This window comes from Podarcis filfolensis, assembly GCF_964270895.1.
Source record: "Podarcis filfolensis genome assembly, chromosome: 8".
Classification (NCBI taxonomy): Eukaryota; Metazoa; Chordata; class Lepidosauria; order Squamata; family Lacertidae; genus Podarcis; species Podarcis filfolensis.
Genome location: NC_139611.1, coordinates 59,303,611 through 59,318,196, shown reverse-complemented (window position 1 = coordinate 59,318,196; position 14,586 = coordinate 59,303,611). Strand labels below are relative to the sequence as shown.

The following is a 14,586-nucleotide window of genomic DNA, read 5'->3' as shown; positions in this document are numbered from 1 at the left end:
AAGAACATAATAGAACTATGATGCCAACTTAAAGATGGACTAAAATTAATTTTGGAAGGTGTATTTTGGGTCATCGTCTATATGATTCCTGAAGGTTTCTTCCCCCACCTTGCGGAAAAGGTTGTTTGCACTGGTGTGGCAGTACATGTATCTTGCATGAGCAGGTTGACTGCTCAGTACAATGCAATGCAAGTGCCATGCCCTGCTGCATGTACCACCACTTAGCAGAAGTGTCTTTTGGATCCCCCAGGGTGGAGCAGAATACACAAAGTGGCCCACTGGGGTCGGAGCACAATCCACACCACCATATATGACTATGTATTAAGTTATTTCCCTTCCTCAGAGGCCTAATTAGATTCTGCAGTGAGATGAGATGAGATGTTGGGTGGTGTGGCCTTGTCATTTGGACCTGTTTGCTCTGCAGGTGCTTTTCTGTTGCAAGCTTGCTCTGGCCTGCTGTGATATAGATTGCATCAGTAAACAATGTGCTCGCAGCTGGTGGGGGTTTGCCCTGCTTTTGTTGCCCGGGATCAGGCTGCATATTGCCTTGGTCTTTTCAGCTCCACATGAATTATCTATTTTGTATATATTATGGAAATTGCATACACGTGGCAGCATAACTTATTAGGGTTGTCAACTAATTGCATATTTGAGTGGATTGATTACATTTAAATAAGTATGTTCTAAAGAAGCTGCGAGCGATCTTTTATTTTCTCAAGATATTGCAGATGCTGTGCCATTAGGGAGTATTCATCAAAATCCAGTCTTAGAAAACTTAACCAGTCCTAGCTAACTTCTGATTTTTCCTTTTCTTTTATACCAGCAGAATTTATTGTTCTTCATGGAGTTGTATCTGCAAACTTAAGTATTAATAAATTTCCACAATAGAATTATTTAGCACTGTGGTTGCTATTTTTTTAAGCAATAGGTTGGTGCTTTACATAGCATAAGCCAGGGTCCAGATGCTAGCTGCCCCAGGACCACGGCATTCTCAACATTCTTTGGGGAGGGGAGCACTCTTCCCTTTCTCAGCCTGAGTAAAAGTCCAAAATAACCCCCGCCACACACAATAGATCATAAGTCAGTGGGAATCATACCCACTTATGTTAGAATTGTTCCTGGCCCCCAGCCATTTCCCATTACGCCACTATGCAGAAAGATTGCTTTCTTTAAAAGTCTGAATAAAAACAATCTCTGGTTTTCTTCTCCCCTCTGTGCAAACTTAGGAAGGTATATTTAACACAGTCATTTCAAAAAATCAGCTGTGGAATTATCTTCTGCCTATTCTTAAATTTTCTTACTTATTTACAAACTTAAATTTTCTCTGGCCGATCCAGGCTTTTGTCCCCTGTAAAAAACTAGTATGCAATCTCCTCCTGGAGTTTCTTATCACTTCTCACAGAAAGGCAAGAAAGAGATATCTTCTCCTTTGGGATATTCTCTTCCATCTAAACATGAGGCAGGGCCAGCTGAAGATTGGCTTCTCAGGAGGGTTCTTCAGTCTCACTGATAGGCTCTGCCTAGCGGCTGTGAGGCTGGGTCTCAATTTGTTCTGAAAAAGTGCTGATTTCTGTATTTTCCCCTTTTAATTGTTGTTTTCTTCTTCCCTTCTGACATAACTGTCGTAGGTGAGGAAGTACTTACCTTATGAACAGTACAGTCATGGAGCTTCAAGTTCCTACCAGACTGCCATTCCAAAGAATTCTGTGCCTGATAGCAGCCCTTAGGAAGTTAGGAGAAATGTGCCACCTCTTTGCATCCATTTCATTAAAGGTCTTTGAAGGGGTAGTGCTAGGGAACTCTTGTTTCTTACCTAGAATGTGAATTGTATTCTCATTTTACATTTAGGAATGTCTTCTGTTTCTGTAGCCATCGTGCTATCAAAAGATACTTAAGGCAATATTTCTCAAGGTCATCAATGCATTGGAAACCTTTTCCTCCCACCCAGACCTAAGCTAAGGTGATCTGAAGTTCATATATATAATTTATAAACTTTATCAAAAAGCATCATACAAAGCAGTAAATTTACCATCAAAAATGTTAAATCGACAACAACATTGAAAAAGCATAACAATATACAACCATAACAAGTGTCTGCAGGCCAAGAAATGTTAACTTAAATGCCAAACAATCTAATTATTTATTTTTCTGGCATATTTGCTCTGACAAAAGACCCACAGGGCTCAGTAGAATGTAATACATGTGTATGAGTACTGGACTGAGATTGCAGCCTTGGTGAACAAAAATATCTGAATTAAAATAGTGGAATGTAGGCTTTTGGGGAGACTGTTTTACAATGTAGGTGCTATGGCAGAGAAAGCTCTAATGTAGCCTTCTCCAGCCCTTCAGATCCTGCTAACTAAAACTCCTATCAGCTCCAGCCAGAATAACCATTCCTAATCTGAAGGAATCAGAAGAATCATGTGGGTTAATAAACTCCCAAAAGTACACTGCTTGGTCAGAAATGCAAAATGTAAGATATTTCTGAAAGGTACTGTATATAAGAATAGAATCTGTGGAGAAGTCCTTTGTGTCTTCTCAAGACTCTTAAGAAAATTTTAATAATGAAGGAGAATTGTGGGAAACATGCCCAGATTATTGGATAACACTGAAGGCTTTGCATTTGCTCTTCATGTCGCAAAGCCATCTGAGGACCTTTTAAATGTGAACTCTGCAGCTCCTCAAGACAGTTCTTCTTCTAACATGTCTCTTAATTTCTTTCTAGCTTCCAAAATGTCCACAGATGGGGGCTTTGGTTCAGGAGGGAACAGTGATGCTCAGCAATGCCTTCAGTCTTTTTGGCCTCGGGTCATGGAGGAGATTCGAAATCTAACAGTGGTAAGTTATTCCATTAAAAAAATAAATAAATCAGAACTTTCAGGTGATATTTACGGCATTATTGAGGAGGAGTTATTGTCCACCAGATTAGTTTCATCTACAAGGAATTGCTGATTATTATGCTGCCTTCTCGGGGGGGGGGGGGAGAGATTGAATTTCTGATTTTTTTTGTAACTGTCCTTCTTACCTCCAATAAACTCAGCAATACAAGCAGGGGGCCATAGAACTGTAGAGTTAGAAGAGATCCCGAGGGTCATCTAGTCCAACCCCCGGCAATGCAAGAATGTCAACTAAGCATCCATAACAGATGGTCATCCAACCTCTGCTTAAAAATGTCTGATGGAGGAGAGGCTACCACCTCTCATGGGAGTCTGTTCCACTGTCAAACAGCTCTTACTTTCAGAAAGTTCTTCCTGATGTTTAGTCAGAACCTCCTTTCCTGTGACTTGAAGCCATTGGTTTGGGTCCTGCCCTCTGGAGCAGGAGAAAACAAGTTTGCTCCATCTTCCATGCAGCATCCCTTTCACAAGAGAGAATTGCTTCCTGTGCTGCCTTTTTGCGAAGCTTTGCAGTACAGAGAAAATTCTACAAGGGACCACATCTGTAGAGTTGGATTCTGTGTAGGGGCAAGTCTGTAATATTTGCCTTTCCAGGAGTATGATTTGCTCAGTTCTCTTATTGAACAGAACACAAAGAAATGCAGTGTTTTGTGTGTGTCCAGTAACATAACGTAGCCCCATTCCTACCCATAGAACAGTGGTCAGCAAACTTCTTCCGCAGGGGGCTGGTCCACTGTCCCTCAGACCTTGTGGAGGGCCGGACTATAATTCCTATGCACAGTGCAAGCCACCTTCTTAGTTTGCCGCCTGCCTCATTCAGCAAAGGCCTTCCTCCCTACCTAGAGAAAGAAGGCGCTGCTCTTACCTTCCCAGGGGCTGCCGCCACCACCACTGCCGCCGCTTCTCGTGAAGCGGGTAGGCAGAGCGAGCTCGTCTGCTCCGCTCTCTGGCCCACAGGAGCACCAGGGCGGCAGCGGCGGGAGGAAGAGGCCAAGCAGCAGTGGCTCTACCAATCAAATGCCGCTGAGGTAAACCAGGCGCGGCACTTGATTGGCAGAGCCGCCGCTGCTCGGCCTCTTCCTCCCATTGCCATCACCGGGAGTTGTGGGTTCTGACTTCGCAGCGCGGGCTGGATTTAGGACTCAGGTGGGCCTGATCCTGCCCAGGGGCTGTAGTTTGCTGACCCCTGCCATAGAACTACAAGAGACACATATGTTTAGGTCAGAAAATGTATTGTTTGCCTTTGTGGGTGGGTAGGGTTGTGCAGCTGAGCTGGATGACAGATATCTGGTCTTCTGTACAGTTTTCCGTCATTCACCATTCCTTCATGAAACCTGCAGTCCCACAGAAGTGATTGTGCCTGTTGTAGATGCCTCACTTAGGTGGAGTTGTCATCTGATTGGCACCCAGACTAAGCATGGACATTCATATCTTTAGCTAGTGCATGTGATTTTCTTACATTTTATTTATTTCTGTTCTTAATTTATTGAGCACCTTCCCATTAAAAAAAAAAGAAAAAAAAGCTCAAGGTGGCAAATTTGAAATGAGGAAAATACATAGAACTAAATGTTAGTCATTTTTAGCTACAATAAATACTAAATGTGGCAGCACACAGGCTTAAATGCCAGAATAAATCAGCCTGTTAAAATCAGACGGTAAAAGCATTTACAAATAATAAGGTCTTTGCTTTCTGGAGGACTTCAAGTAATGAAGAGGTCTCTCTGTTGGAATCTTCAAGCCTTCAGTCAGAGGAATTGGCCACTCTCCAGGTGCCCGGCTTGGATTCCTTGTTGACCTCCCCCGTCAGCGACTCCCGGCAAGACAAGGCGAGGTCTCTATCGGCCGATCCTTCCCAACGTGAGAAGAACACAACCATCCCTCCTCCCTCACTCCCAGGGAGGGGAGAGAGACAGACAGAAATGTATTTACATGCCTTTATTTCTGTCTTTCCAGCAGTACAGAGAAACATGTCTGCACTCTTTCTACAGCAACAGCAGAGAGAGAATAACTCCTCCCATGTACTTCCAGTACAGGGTCATGTGACACTCTGAGCTAACATCCGGTGCTCAGTGCACAGAATAGACTGTCCCTTGTTCCCACGGTACAGTCCCATAACATCAACATCCTGTTTGGCTTTCCAGCCATCTGGAGCACTCAGCAGCATTGCTCCTTTTTCGTAACACTCTCTTGGGAGGCTACTTCACAATATGTGTGGGATCACTGAAAATAAATGGGGCCCATGCCCTTACAAATCACATCTCTCTAATGGAAGGTCAGTGGTGTGATGTATGTTCAGAGGAATCTTGGAAAAGAGGAGTAGACAAATTTGCAGAGGTTAGGTTTTTTAGTGCCTGTTAATCATGATGGTCAAATGAAATCGCCAAGGTGAGAGGCAGTGAGCCTCTGAATACCAGTTAGGAGGGCACAATCTGAAGGGCTTTTCTGGAGCATCTACATGCTGCAGTGGATGGACCAAACGGGACTCTTGCATTCAGAAAGATTTTCATATGGCTCATTGGCCTGAGGTCCAGTGCCTTTTATAAATTTGTGAAGGAACGAAACTCGTAACATAGTTGATTCATAGATTAATAAGACCCCTTTAGAGACCTGCATCACCACCATGTTAGAAAAATTGGATATAATTCTCCAGTTTTTGAATATTTTAAATTAAGACATATCATAAATAATCAATTGCAGAAACATACACATCTCTGAGAAAAATCTAAATTTGAATGGTTAGTTAACATGCCTCCTTCTACAAATCTGATAAGTAAAAACTATACTTTGATTCCCAGTCAGGAGTACAAATCCTTTTAGACCTTTCTCCCACTTCTTTTTAAATCAACAAATTTATGAAGAAGTTTGGACCTGTTTGTTGAAGAATTTACCTTAGAGATAAATCAGTATTAGTGTCTTGGTATAATTGTAAATAAACCCTAGAGCCCACCTTGGAACCAGCAGGTTAAAGATAAATTTCCCATTTGGATCTGATGCTTAGAGCTGCTTTTTTGGAGGCCAGTGGAAAGATATTGATGCATAAAAATCAGAATTAATTATGTTCCTTTAGTAAATATATTTCTGACATGTAGCTGCTGCAAGTCTGAGATTTCAGCTCAGTGGTAAAACGTCTTCTGCAGCTTTCCAAAAAGGGGCAGGTTTTTGGTGTGGGTTTTTTTGGGTTTTTTTAGTACTCTGGTCACGTGATTCAATTTATTACACTGTGAATGAACAAAACATTGAATGTCAAGCTATAACCCTTCTGCCTGAGTGGAAATTTTAATAGGGACTGTGGAAGAAAGATAATTACAAAAAAGCCCTCTACAGCTATACTCTGTTTATAATCATTGCTGAAATTACGTCTTGTACAGCCAGTCCACTAAATGTTCCCCTATGCAAATAGAGGTCCTGATTTGCCTGTAGTATGCAATTGGCGGGTGTACAAAATGTTCAGATTCTGCTGCTGTTTGATGTGACCCCAGTGTCTGCTGTTGCTGTATGCATCTAATGAAATCAATGGGCCCAAGTCCCACTTCAGTCATATGCCTGGTCTGGGTGTGAGACAGAGGCATTGGTTTGTATTTCATGCTAGTCCTGCTCAGAGTAGACCCATTGAAATAAGTGAAAATGACAGTGTTCAATTCTTTAATTTCAGTGTGACTACCGAGTCAAATTGAGTTGGCTACAACTCTTACTGATGGTATCCCTCTTGGCTGTTCTGAGAGATCAGTAGAAGAGAAACTTTCTTTCTTTCTTTCTTTCTTTCTTTCTTTCTTTCTTTCTTTCTCTCTCTCTCTCTCTCTCTCTCTCTCTCTCTCTCTCTCCCATATTTTTCTAGCTTAAGGAGACTACTTACACATTGGAGCACACCTTGTGTTGCAGGGAAGCAGCTGTTTTCAGAGAAACGGGTCTGCCATTCTTGATCTTTTAACTGAAGAATGGTTGTTGATGTTCCAAGGAATCCTGGTGTTTCTTGAAATACATGTGGGCAACCACTGTCCTAAACCTCTTGGCTGTATTTGACATGGTGTTAATTCCATTATTTGAAATTAACCACAAGGTGTTAATTCCATTATTTGTAGGAGACAGTGGAGATTATGGTAACACAAAGTTTTTGCAATGCACTTTTCCAAGTGTTTCCCATATTATTTTGGTCATCCTTTAACAACCTGCTGAAATAGGCCAACATAATTCTCATGCAGCTAGCATACTACTGTGCTAATTTCTCTCAGAATGCAGCCTGTTGTACATCACGGCTACCAATATGCTGAGTTCTTCAAAGTTTCACATTGTCACCTCTGTAATTTCAACATCTACAAGAAGCTGCTGGGCAAGATCTTCCTGAGCTTTGGTATGCAGTGTCACCTATATGCTGATGGTGCCAGTGTGTGTGATCTAAGCATCTGGGAGCTTCTTTCTCTCTGGAACCAGTGTTTGCTTTGTTTGTGCACACAAGGGTTGACAGTTGAATCGAAGAACAGTGCAGATAAACGTCCATCCAGGTCAAGAGGTCTCCTGCCACTCAGTTCTTTTCACAGACTGCTTACTTGATGGCCTGGACCCTGCATAACTGGGAGTGCCCTCTATATTAATCCCGATGGTTGTTAAGATCTACTGGTGAGGTTCTGCTTAGAAACATCTCTTCATAAGCAGTCACAACAGCTGGAAGATAAATCAGAATCTCTTTTGTACTTTTATAGTGACCCTGAAGCTATAGAAATTTTCCCTTGAACTTTAGAAATGCCTGTCCACTCTGACCTTGGGGGTGGGGAGATAACAGAACATAATTTATTAGAGCAGGATTCATTTTTAGGATAACTAAGAGTTGACTTTGCTGCTGCTAAGCCTGTTTTGTTTTTGCTTTTTTGAATTGGGTAATTGTCAGGTGCCTTTCCTGACAATCCCTGTGGAGATTTTGATTTTATTACAGAAGCCAAACTGTCCTTTTCAGATCTGTGGGTCACTTGCATAACCATAGCAATGGTGCTCTAATGAAGGGGAGCAGGAGCAGCTCTAAATGTTAACTGACCACATTTGTCCTCCCTCAGGGCAGCCTTTTCAACCTGGTGCCCTCCAGACGTTTTAGACTGCAACTCCCATCAGCCCCAGCCAGTACAGTAGTAGCCCAAAACATCTGGACGGCACCAGGTCGAAAAAGCGTGCCTAAAGGAAAAATAGACAATCTCCTGTACAATATGTTTGTAAGCCAGCTTGTGTTAGCTAATATTTTTTTTAGTAGATGCCTTTGAATGTCCTTTTCTAGACTGAATTGTGTGTACCAGAGTGATACAAAGTCTCGTCTTTTCTGTTGATCTCTGCAGAAAGATTTCAGAGTTCAGGAACTTCCATTGGCACGCATAAAGAAGATCATGAAACTAGATGAAGATGTAAAGGTAAAATTCCTGTCAAAAATGTTGACTTTTGACATTTGCAAGTCAATAAATTTGTTCTGAGCATGTTTAATATTAAAAAACACATCCCTGCTGGATACCTCTTCCCAAATTGGTAACAAAGCCAACTCCAGGCACTATTAGATATTCTGGATTATCCAGACCCATTTCAGTCCAGATAAAGGCCAGGGTTTGGCAAAGAGACAACCTTGATCACCCTGAAATATGACCTCTGTCAGGAAAGAGCTGGGAGTTTACTCCTGCTTAGTTTGTTCTTGATCTCTCAATATCTTCTGATACCATTTACTGTGGTTATCTTGCTAGATTGGTTCTGTTGGTTGGGAGACGCAGTGATTTTGGTGGGTTCACTTGTATCTGCAGGATTAATTTCAGAACATAGCACTGGGGGATTTCTGCTTGACCCCATGGCATTTGAGCTTGTCCTCCTTGTCCTTGCTTTTTCACATCTATATGAAACTGGTGGTTGAGGTCATCTGGGGATTTGCAGTGTCATCAGTGTGCAGATAATACGCAGCTCTCTTTCTCCTGGTCTCTTGGATCAGGAGAGGCTATGGAAGTTCTGAACCCCTGTCTGTAGACTCCATATTAGCTAAATGAGGTCCAATAAACAGAAGATGAAATGCCTCTTCTGGCATTGTGCATGTAGTTGTGTTTGTGTCTTAAATGGTATTTTTTTATACTTCAGAACGTTTTATTTATAAGCAATTTTAACTAAGTAAACTCATGATTGGCTAATACTTCTTTGACTGACAGTTTTATTTTTACTGTATCTGGAAGTGGTGAGGGTTGCACTGAGGCTGACAGTGTGAAAGGAGACATTTCCTGTTTGAGAGAGGAAGTTTATCTGTTCTGCAGATGACTTGGGGAATTGTCATATCCGCTCTTAAACTACAAGGGTGACCAACACAAGTACACCCTCCCTCCCGCACTAGAGTAAAGAACACAGAGACCTAACTACCCCTTCTTCTGTAGATATATTATCACTTGCTGTGACATTGCTGGCCTTGAGACCTTGCATCAACTTGGGTTGAAGAGGCCATGAGGTGCTTTTACATGTAACTCACATGTGCCACTTCGAGTAGAGCATGATACAAATGTGATAATACAAAAATGATTTGACATCTCTTTCCTACACATGAGGAAGTCCTCTTTCTGGAGTCTGAGCAGCAAAACTTAAGGGTGTGTGGAGACAGACTTTAGCATCTAGTTATGTTTTTCTATAGTCAGAGTAAATGCACCTTTTCCTTATTAGATGATCAGTGCAGAGGCGCCTGTTCTGTTTGCCAAGGCTGCTCAGATATTCATCACAGAACTGACACTACGGGCCTGGATACACACAGAGGACAACAAGCGCAGGACCTTACAGGTAATGGAAGACTTATTTCTCAGCTACCTTAAAAGTGCCATGGCTCTTCTGCTCTCTGAATATTTCTCCAGTAGGGGCTGGGGCAGGGGAGTGGAATGGAGAGTAGACTGGAGCTATTTGACTTGGGCATGTAAAACCAAGTTGCAGCACCTTTGCTGCAGAGTGGTGTTAGGAGGAGGAGGAGGCAGTTTGCAATGGAGAAGCAGCATTTAGGAACCTAACCCTTCCCCCACTTCCAGACTTTGTTTCCTTTGAAGATATATGTCAGAACCCCATGGTGCTAATGGGTGGGGATAGAGTTGCAAGGAGAAAGTGGCCCTGAGGTGTCTGCATATGTGAGGTGGCTAGTAATGTGAAGTTCTGGCCTCTGTGTTCAGTACATGTGTGTCCTGAGAACTTCTGTCGAACCTCCGTGTCACCTTTCACCTCCAAATGTTTCAGATTACTACAGCAGCAGGGCTGGCTGGGACTGATGGGAGTTGTAGTCCAAAACATCTGGAGGGCACCAGGTTGGCAGTTAAACCTCAGCAGTGTCATTGCCTTTAGAAGTGCAGCTCAGACTTTTGTCGATGGCTGCCACACTGGTTTGATACCTGGAAACAATTTGAAGGCAAAAAGAATCTTCTGGGAGGGGGGAAGTCCCCCTTCTGAAGTGCTCCTCTGCTTCTGCTTGCAGTTAATAATGTAATAACTGGTTGGCTGCACTAGTGGTTCGCCTTTCTAGAGGATCCTGAGCAAAACACATGGGGCTGAATTCTAGTAGTAATCCAATATAATAATCATGGATTTCATGCAAGCTGCACTAAGGACCAAAATAGACATGATGCTGAAAGTTCCATGATCAGATCTCAGGATCCAGAATTCTCCACCCAATTTGAGGGTCAGTTATGGGCAAGTGGACCACCCACGATTCATTATAAAGTAGTTGGCTGGTAGTACTAAATGATGTTGCTCCTTTGTGTGAAGCCTACAAGACTTGTGGCCTTAACCAGCTGCTGTAGAGTAGCTTTAGGTGGATTTTGAATCACATCCACATAATATTAAATAAGCAGTGCATGTGTCCTTGGGTTGAGTAAACTAGCAAAATTCAGGATATCCCTTATTGATTGACTTTCCACAAGGCTCTGAAGTTTGAGAATAACCTTTCCTTCCAGATCTTCTGATAGCTTCCCACCGCTAAGGATTTGCTTCTTCATTGCCAAGTATCTCTAACACAGCCTTTCTCAACTTTGGATCCCCAGATGTTGTTGAAGTACAACTCTAATCTTCACTGACCACGCTTCCGGCTTGTTAGGATTGATGGGAGTTGTAGCCCAACAACATCTGGGGACCCAAGATTGAGAAAGGCTACTCAAACATCTATGAGGTGCTATTGCTTGTTAATCTGAGCCCGGTCAATTCCAGCAGTGTACAGGTGGGCAAGGCTTAATGTAACCACCACCTTCTCCTTGTTACAGAGAAACGACATTGCCATGGCCATCACTAAGTTTGATCAGTTTGACTTTCTCATTGACATTGTTCCGAGGGATGAACTTAAACCTCCCAAGCGCCAGGTGAGAGTGAAACAGTCTGTGCCCTGTTTGTGTTTGTGGTCTCTAAAGATTTGGGCGGGGGGGGGAGGGTTTGCCAGTATTTTTACCTGTGCTGATTCCTTTCCCCAAGATACAACAGACAAAAGTGCTTGCCTAGGATCAAGATGTGACTAGTCTGGAAGCACTGCATTGATTCTAAACTAGCTGTGTTTGCCCCCCAAAACTTCAGGGCACATATCCAAATCTCTTGTGATGTTTATGAGATGATGGTGATTTTATTTCATTATGTATTGTTTCCTACACGGCACCTGAAGTGATTTATAATATAACCTATATAAAACTATTACAGATATAAAAACAATTGATACAATTGCACAAAGAAAATCAGTTTTAAACAACAAGAGCATTACATGTTAGGCAGCTGAGGTCTTGCTTGAGCAGCATTTACCACCCTCAAAATTCTCCAGCATCCGTTATCTACCATTTAGAGAAGTTAGCAGCAAGCCCATCAGACCATCTTGCAATCAGTGTTGATTGCATTGTGGAGGTTGGGGAGATTTGGGACAGTTGGCACTCTGTAGGTGAGCTTGGACTGGGGATCCAAATGGTGCAGTGGAAGCAACTTCCAGTAGAGCCATTGCTGCCCTCTCTCCTGAGTGGCCAAGCTCCATGGTCAGAGGCTATGGAAGACCAGGCACAAAATACTGGGTACACCTGAAACATTGCCTTTGGGGCAGGCAGATACCTGGAGGTGATGCACAAATGGTTGGGGGAAGAAATAGGGATAGTGACTTGAATGAATGGGCAAGACACAAGATCCAGACAGTGGATGTCATACAGAACCAGATTTTAGACTGTTATATATGAACAAAGTTCAGCTGACCTGCATGGCCGCCAGAGTTCACATCTTCTCCTTTAGTGGGGGTGGGAAAGAGCTATTCACTCAGCTTCAACACTTTTTGCATATATATTTAAACTGGGTATAGTTAGACTGCCAGCCTATATTAAATGAGGCTTATTCTCAAAACCCTTACCTTTTCTGTCTTGTTGGAGTGACAAATGGTATTGCTGGTGCCTTTTGAGAAGGATAATTGAATGTTTTAGAAATTGTGAAAAGCAGCATGAGTGTTGATTTGAAGTGCTGAGCACACACAAATGCACCCTTCCACAGATGCACAATTGGGCACTTGATTAGCTGCACAGCAGGCTCCCATTACATAAGCAATAACCTGTGCACAATGCCCTCAGTTTATGCCAGGTGCTTAGAGACTGGATACATACAGGTTTATGACACTCTCCTCACAGCCATCTGGAACTTTCATTAAGGTGCTGACATCTGACTGGTCAAAACACCTTGTAAGTGTGCTGGTCAAATAGTTCAAACATGGACTTCCTAATTTAGAAGAACCACCGTCTTCCAGAAGACTCCAGTTCCTCCAAGAAGCCATACAGAGCACCAGCCCAGGCCACATTGAGGGCCCATGTCCTCCCTGCCACAAGGATTGAGCCACCCCAGGAACGTCACATCCCGAATCTTTCTCGGCAGTTGTTGCTCCTGTAAACATCCTTGACTGGAAGCTGTATGGTGCTTGAAGGGGCTTTCAGTCGGATGTTTACAGCGGCAGGCTGCTGCAGTTCTCCTGAAACATATAACGGGTTTGTATTGAAGAGTCACTGTGAGGTGACATTGGGGGTTGGAGGCAACTGCAGTGTTAGAGTAGGTTAAGGATCAACACTTATGTCACAGCTTTACATTAAACCATATATATTTATGGTGTGTGTGTGTGTGTGTGTGTGTGTGTGTGTGTGTGTGTATTCATTCTCTAATGCCTACAACTATGTTACCATCTTTCTTTACTCATAAATAGACTTGCATTTCTGTACAGATGTTGCTATATAATTTTACTTAATTGAATACTAAGAGCGTTTTGTATTTTTGTATCCCACTGTTTTTGTATCCCACTGTTCCTGAAAAATGCTGAAGACGGTGCCTTATTGTGCCTGTCTTATAGCAGAGACAATGTCTTTGGAAGACCTTCAGAGAGAAGTTTGCAGTAATGTAGCCATCACTGTACATGGGACATTTGCAGTTTCATGAGCAAAAAAAGACAGGTCCCTGGCTCCACAGAAATTATAAACTAAATTTTGACAGTTCAGGAGGCAACAGGAGTGGGAGGAAAGGAAAGGCTGAAGCAAATGAAGCTACACATAATGAGGCTGGGTTACATGAACCAGAGACCTTTAAGTATTCTTAGTAGCAATGTTGTCAGCAACCCTTTATTCAGGAGTGGGGAATTGGTTGCTGGGCTGCAGCTTCCATCATCCTTGACCACTGGCTGTGTTAACTGGGACTGATGGGAGTTGGAGTCCAAACATGTGGAGAACATCAAGCTGATGGTCTTCTGCAAGTTTATTTACTGTGTGGGAATGTTAATGTGCAGTTCAAGTGGAGTTAATAGATGGCAGTTGCTAATTTCCCCTTGCAGGAATGCAACAAATCACAATTTACCTTTCTCCTTCAGGGATGCGAAATGCTGTTCCTTTCTGTTAAACACCTTGGATCCGGGGAGATTCTGGGGCCAGCTGCTTCCAAATCAAATCAAATACCTCACAATATAAAATGCATCACAATATAAAACATTTCAAATCACTGGGATAATTAAAAGGACACGGGTGAAGCTGTCAAGGGTTATAGGGTCACACTGTGGTTGTGTGTACTTAGATGTTCTGCTACACCCAGTCTGTTTCCCAAGGGGATGGTTCGTTGGGAACCCTTTCGGGTAAAATTGTGGCTAAAAAGGAAGCTACTAGAGCAGTGGTATCTTTGTCCTGATCTGCCTCATTTGATTTCTTCTCGTAGTTGTGGGCTGGAAATCCAACATTTTACTTAGCATCAGTTGGCGAGGTCTGCTATGTAAAGGACAATCTAAGAGAATGTGGTCCATTGAATCTGGTACTTCTTGGTTGCAGGCACACAAACGGGCTTGATATGGAGTGTGTGAGAATCTGCCTTTAGTCACTGCAGAAGGGAAAGCTTCCTATTTGGGCAAGGCTGTCACCGGGGAGCTCCAAGATTATCTAAGAGCTTTTACTTGGAAGCTTAAGATAGCCTTGATTCCTCAGCTCTGAGGAAGCTGACTCTCCAGGATTGCTGTAAGGACGGTCTGCTGTCTTTGAAATTCAATCTCTCATCAATACAGCAGCCTCTGCTTCTGTCATCTGACAACCACAGGGAGTGCCTGTTTCTAAATTCCATTACTGCTAGTACAGCATGTATATGTCTGGAATTTTGAAAGCTGCTATAGAATAAACATACAGTAATATTGGAACTATCACCTGCTGTCTGTGATTTTAAAATCCCCCCCACCCGCACTTCAAAATAT

The 14,586-nt window shown here is 42.7% G+C and overlaps 1 protein-coding gene across 6 annotated transcripts in view; it reads left to right on the top strand.

The window, feature by feature from the left end:
• Positions 1-14,586, top strand: part of NFYC (nuclear transcription factor Y subunit gamma) — a 50,849-nt gene that overhangs the window by 24,255 nt on the left and 12,008 nt on the right. For all 6 annotated transcript variants that reach the window (XR_014551605.1, XR_014551606.1, XR_014551607.1 and 3 more), the window contains 4 exons: positions 2,726-2,838; positions 8,216-8,287; positions 9,558-9,671; positions 11,129-11,224. Coding sequence is in view for 3 of the 6 variants with exons in the window: in XM_083628317.1 (XP_083484443.1) it covers positions 2,726-2,838; positions 8,216-8,287; positions 9,558-9,671; positions 11,129-11,224 (395 nt within the window). In the remaining 3 variants the exon portion in view is untranslated. The remainder of the gene's footprint in view (positions 1-2,725; positions 2,839-8,215; positions 8,288-9,557; positions 9,672-11,128; positions 11,225-14,586) is intronic.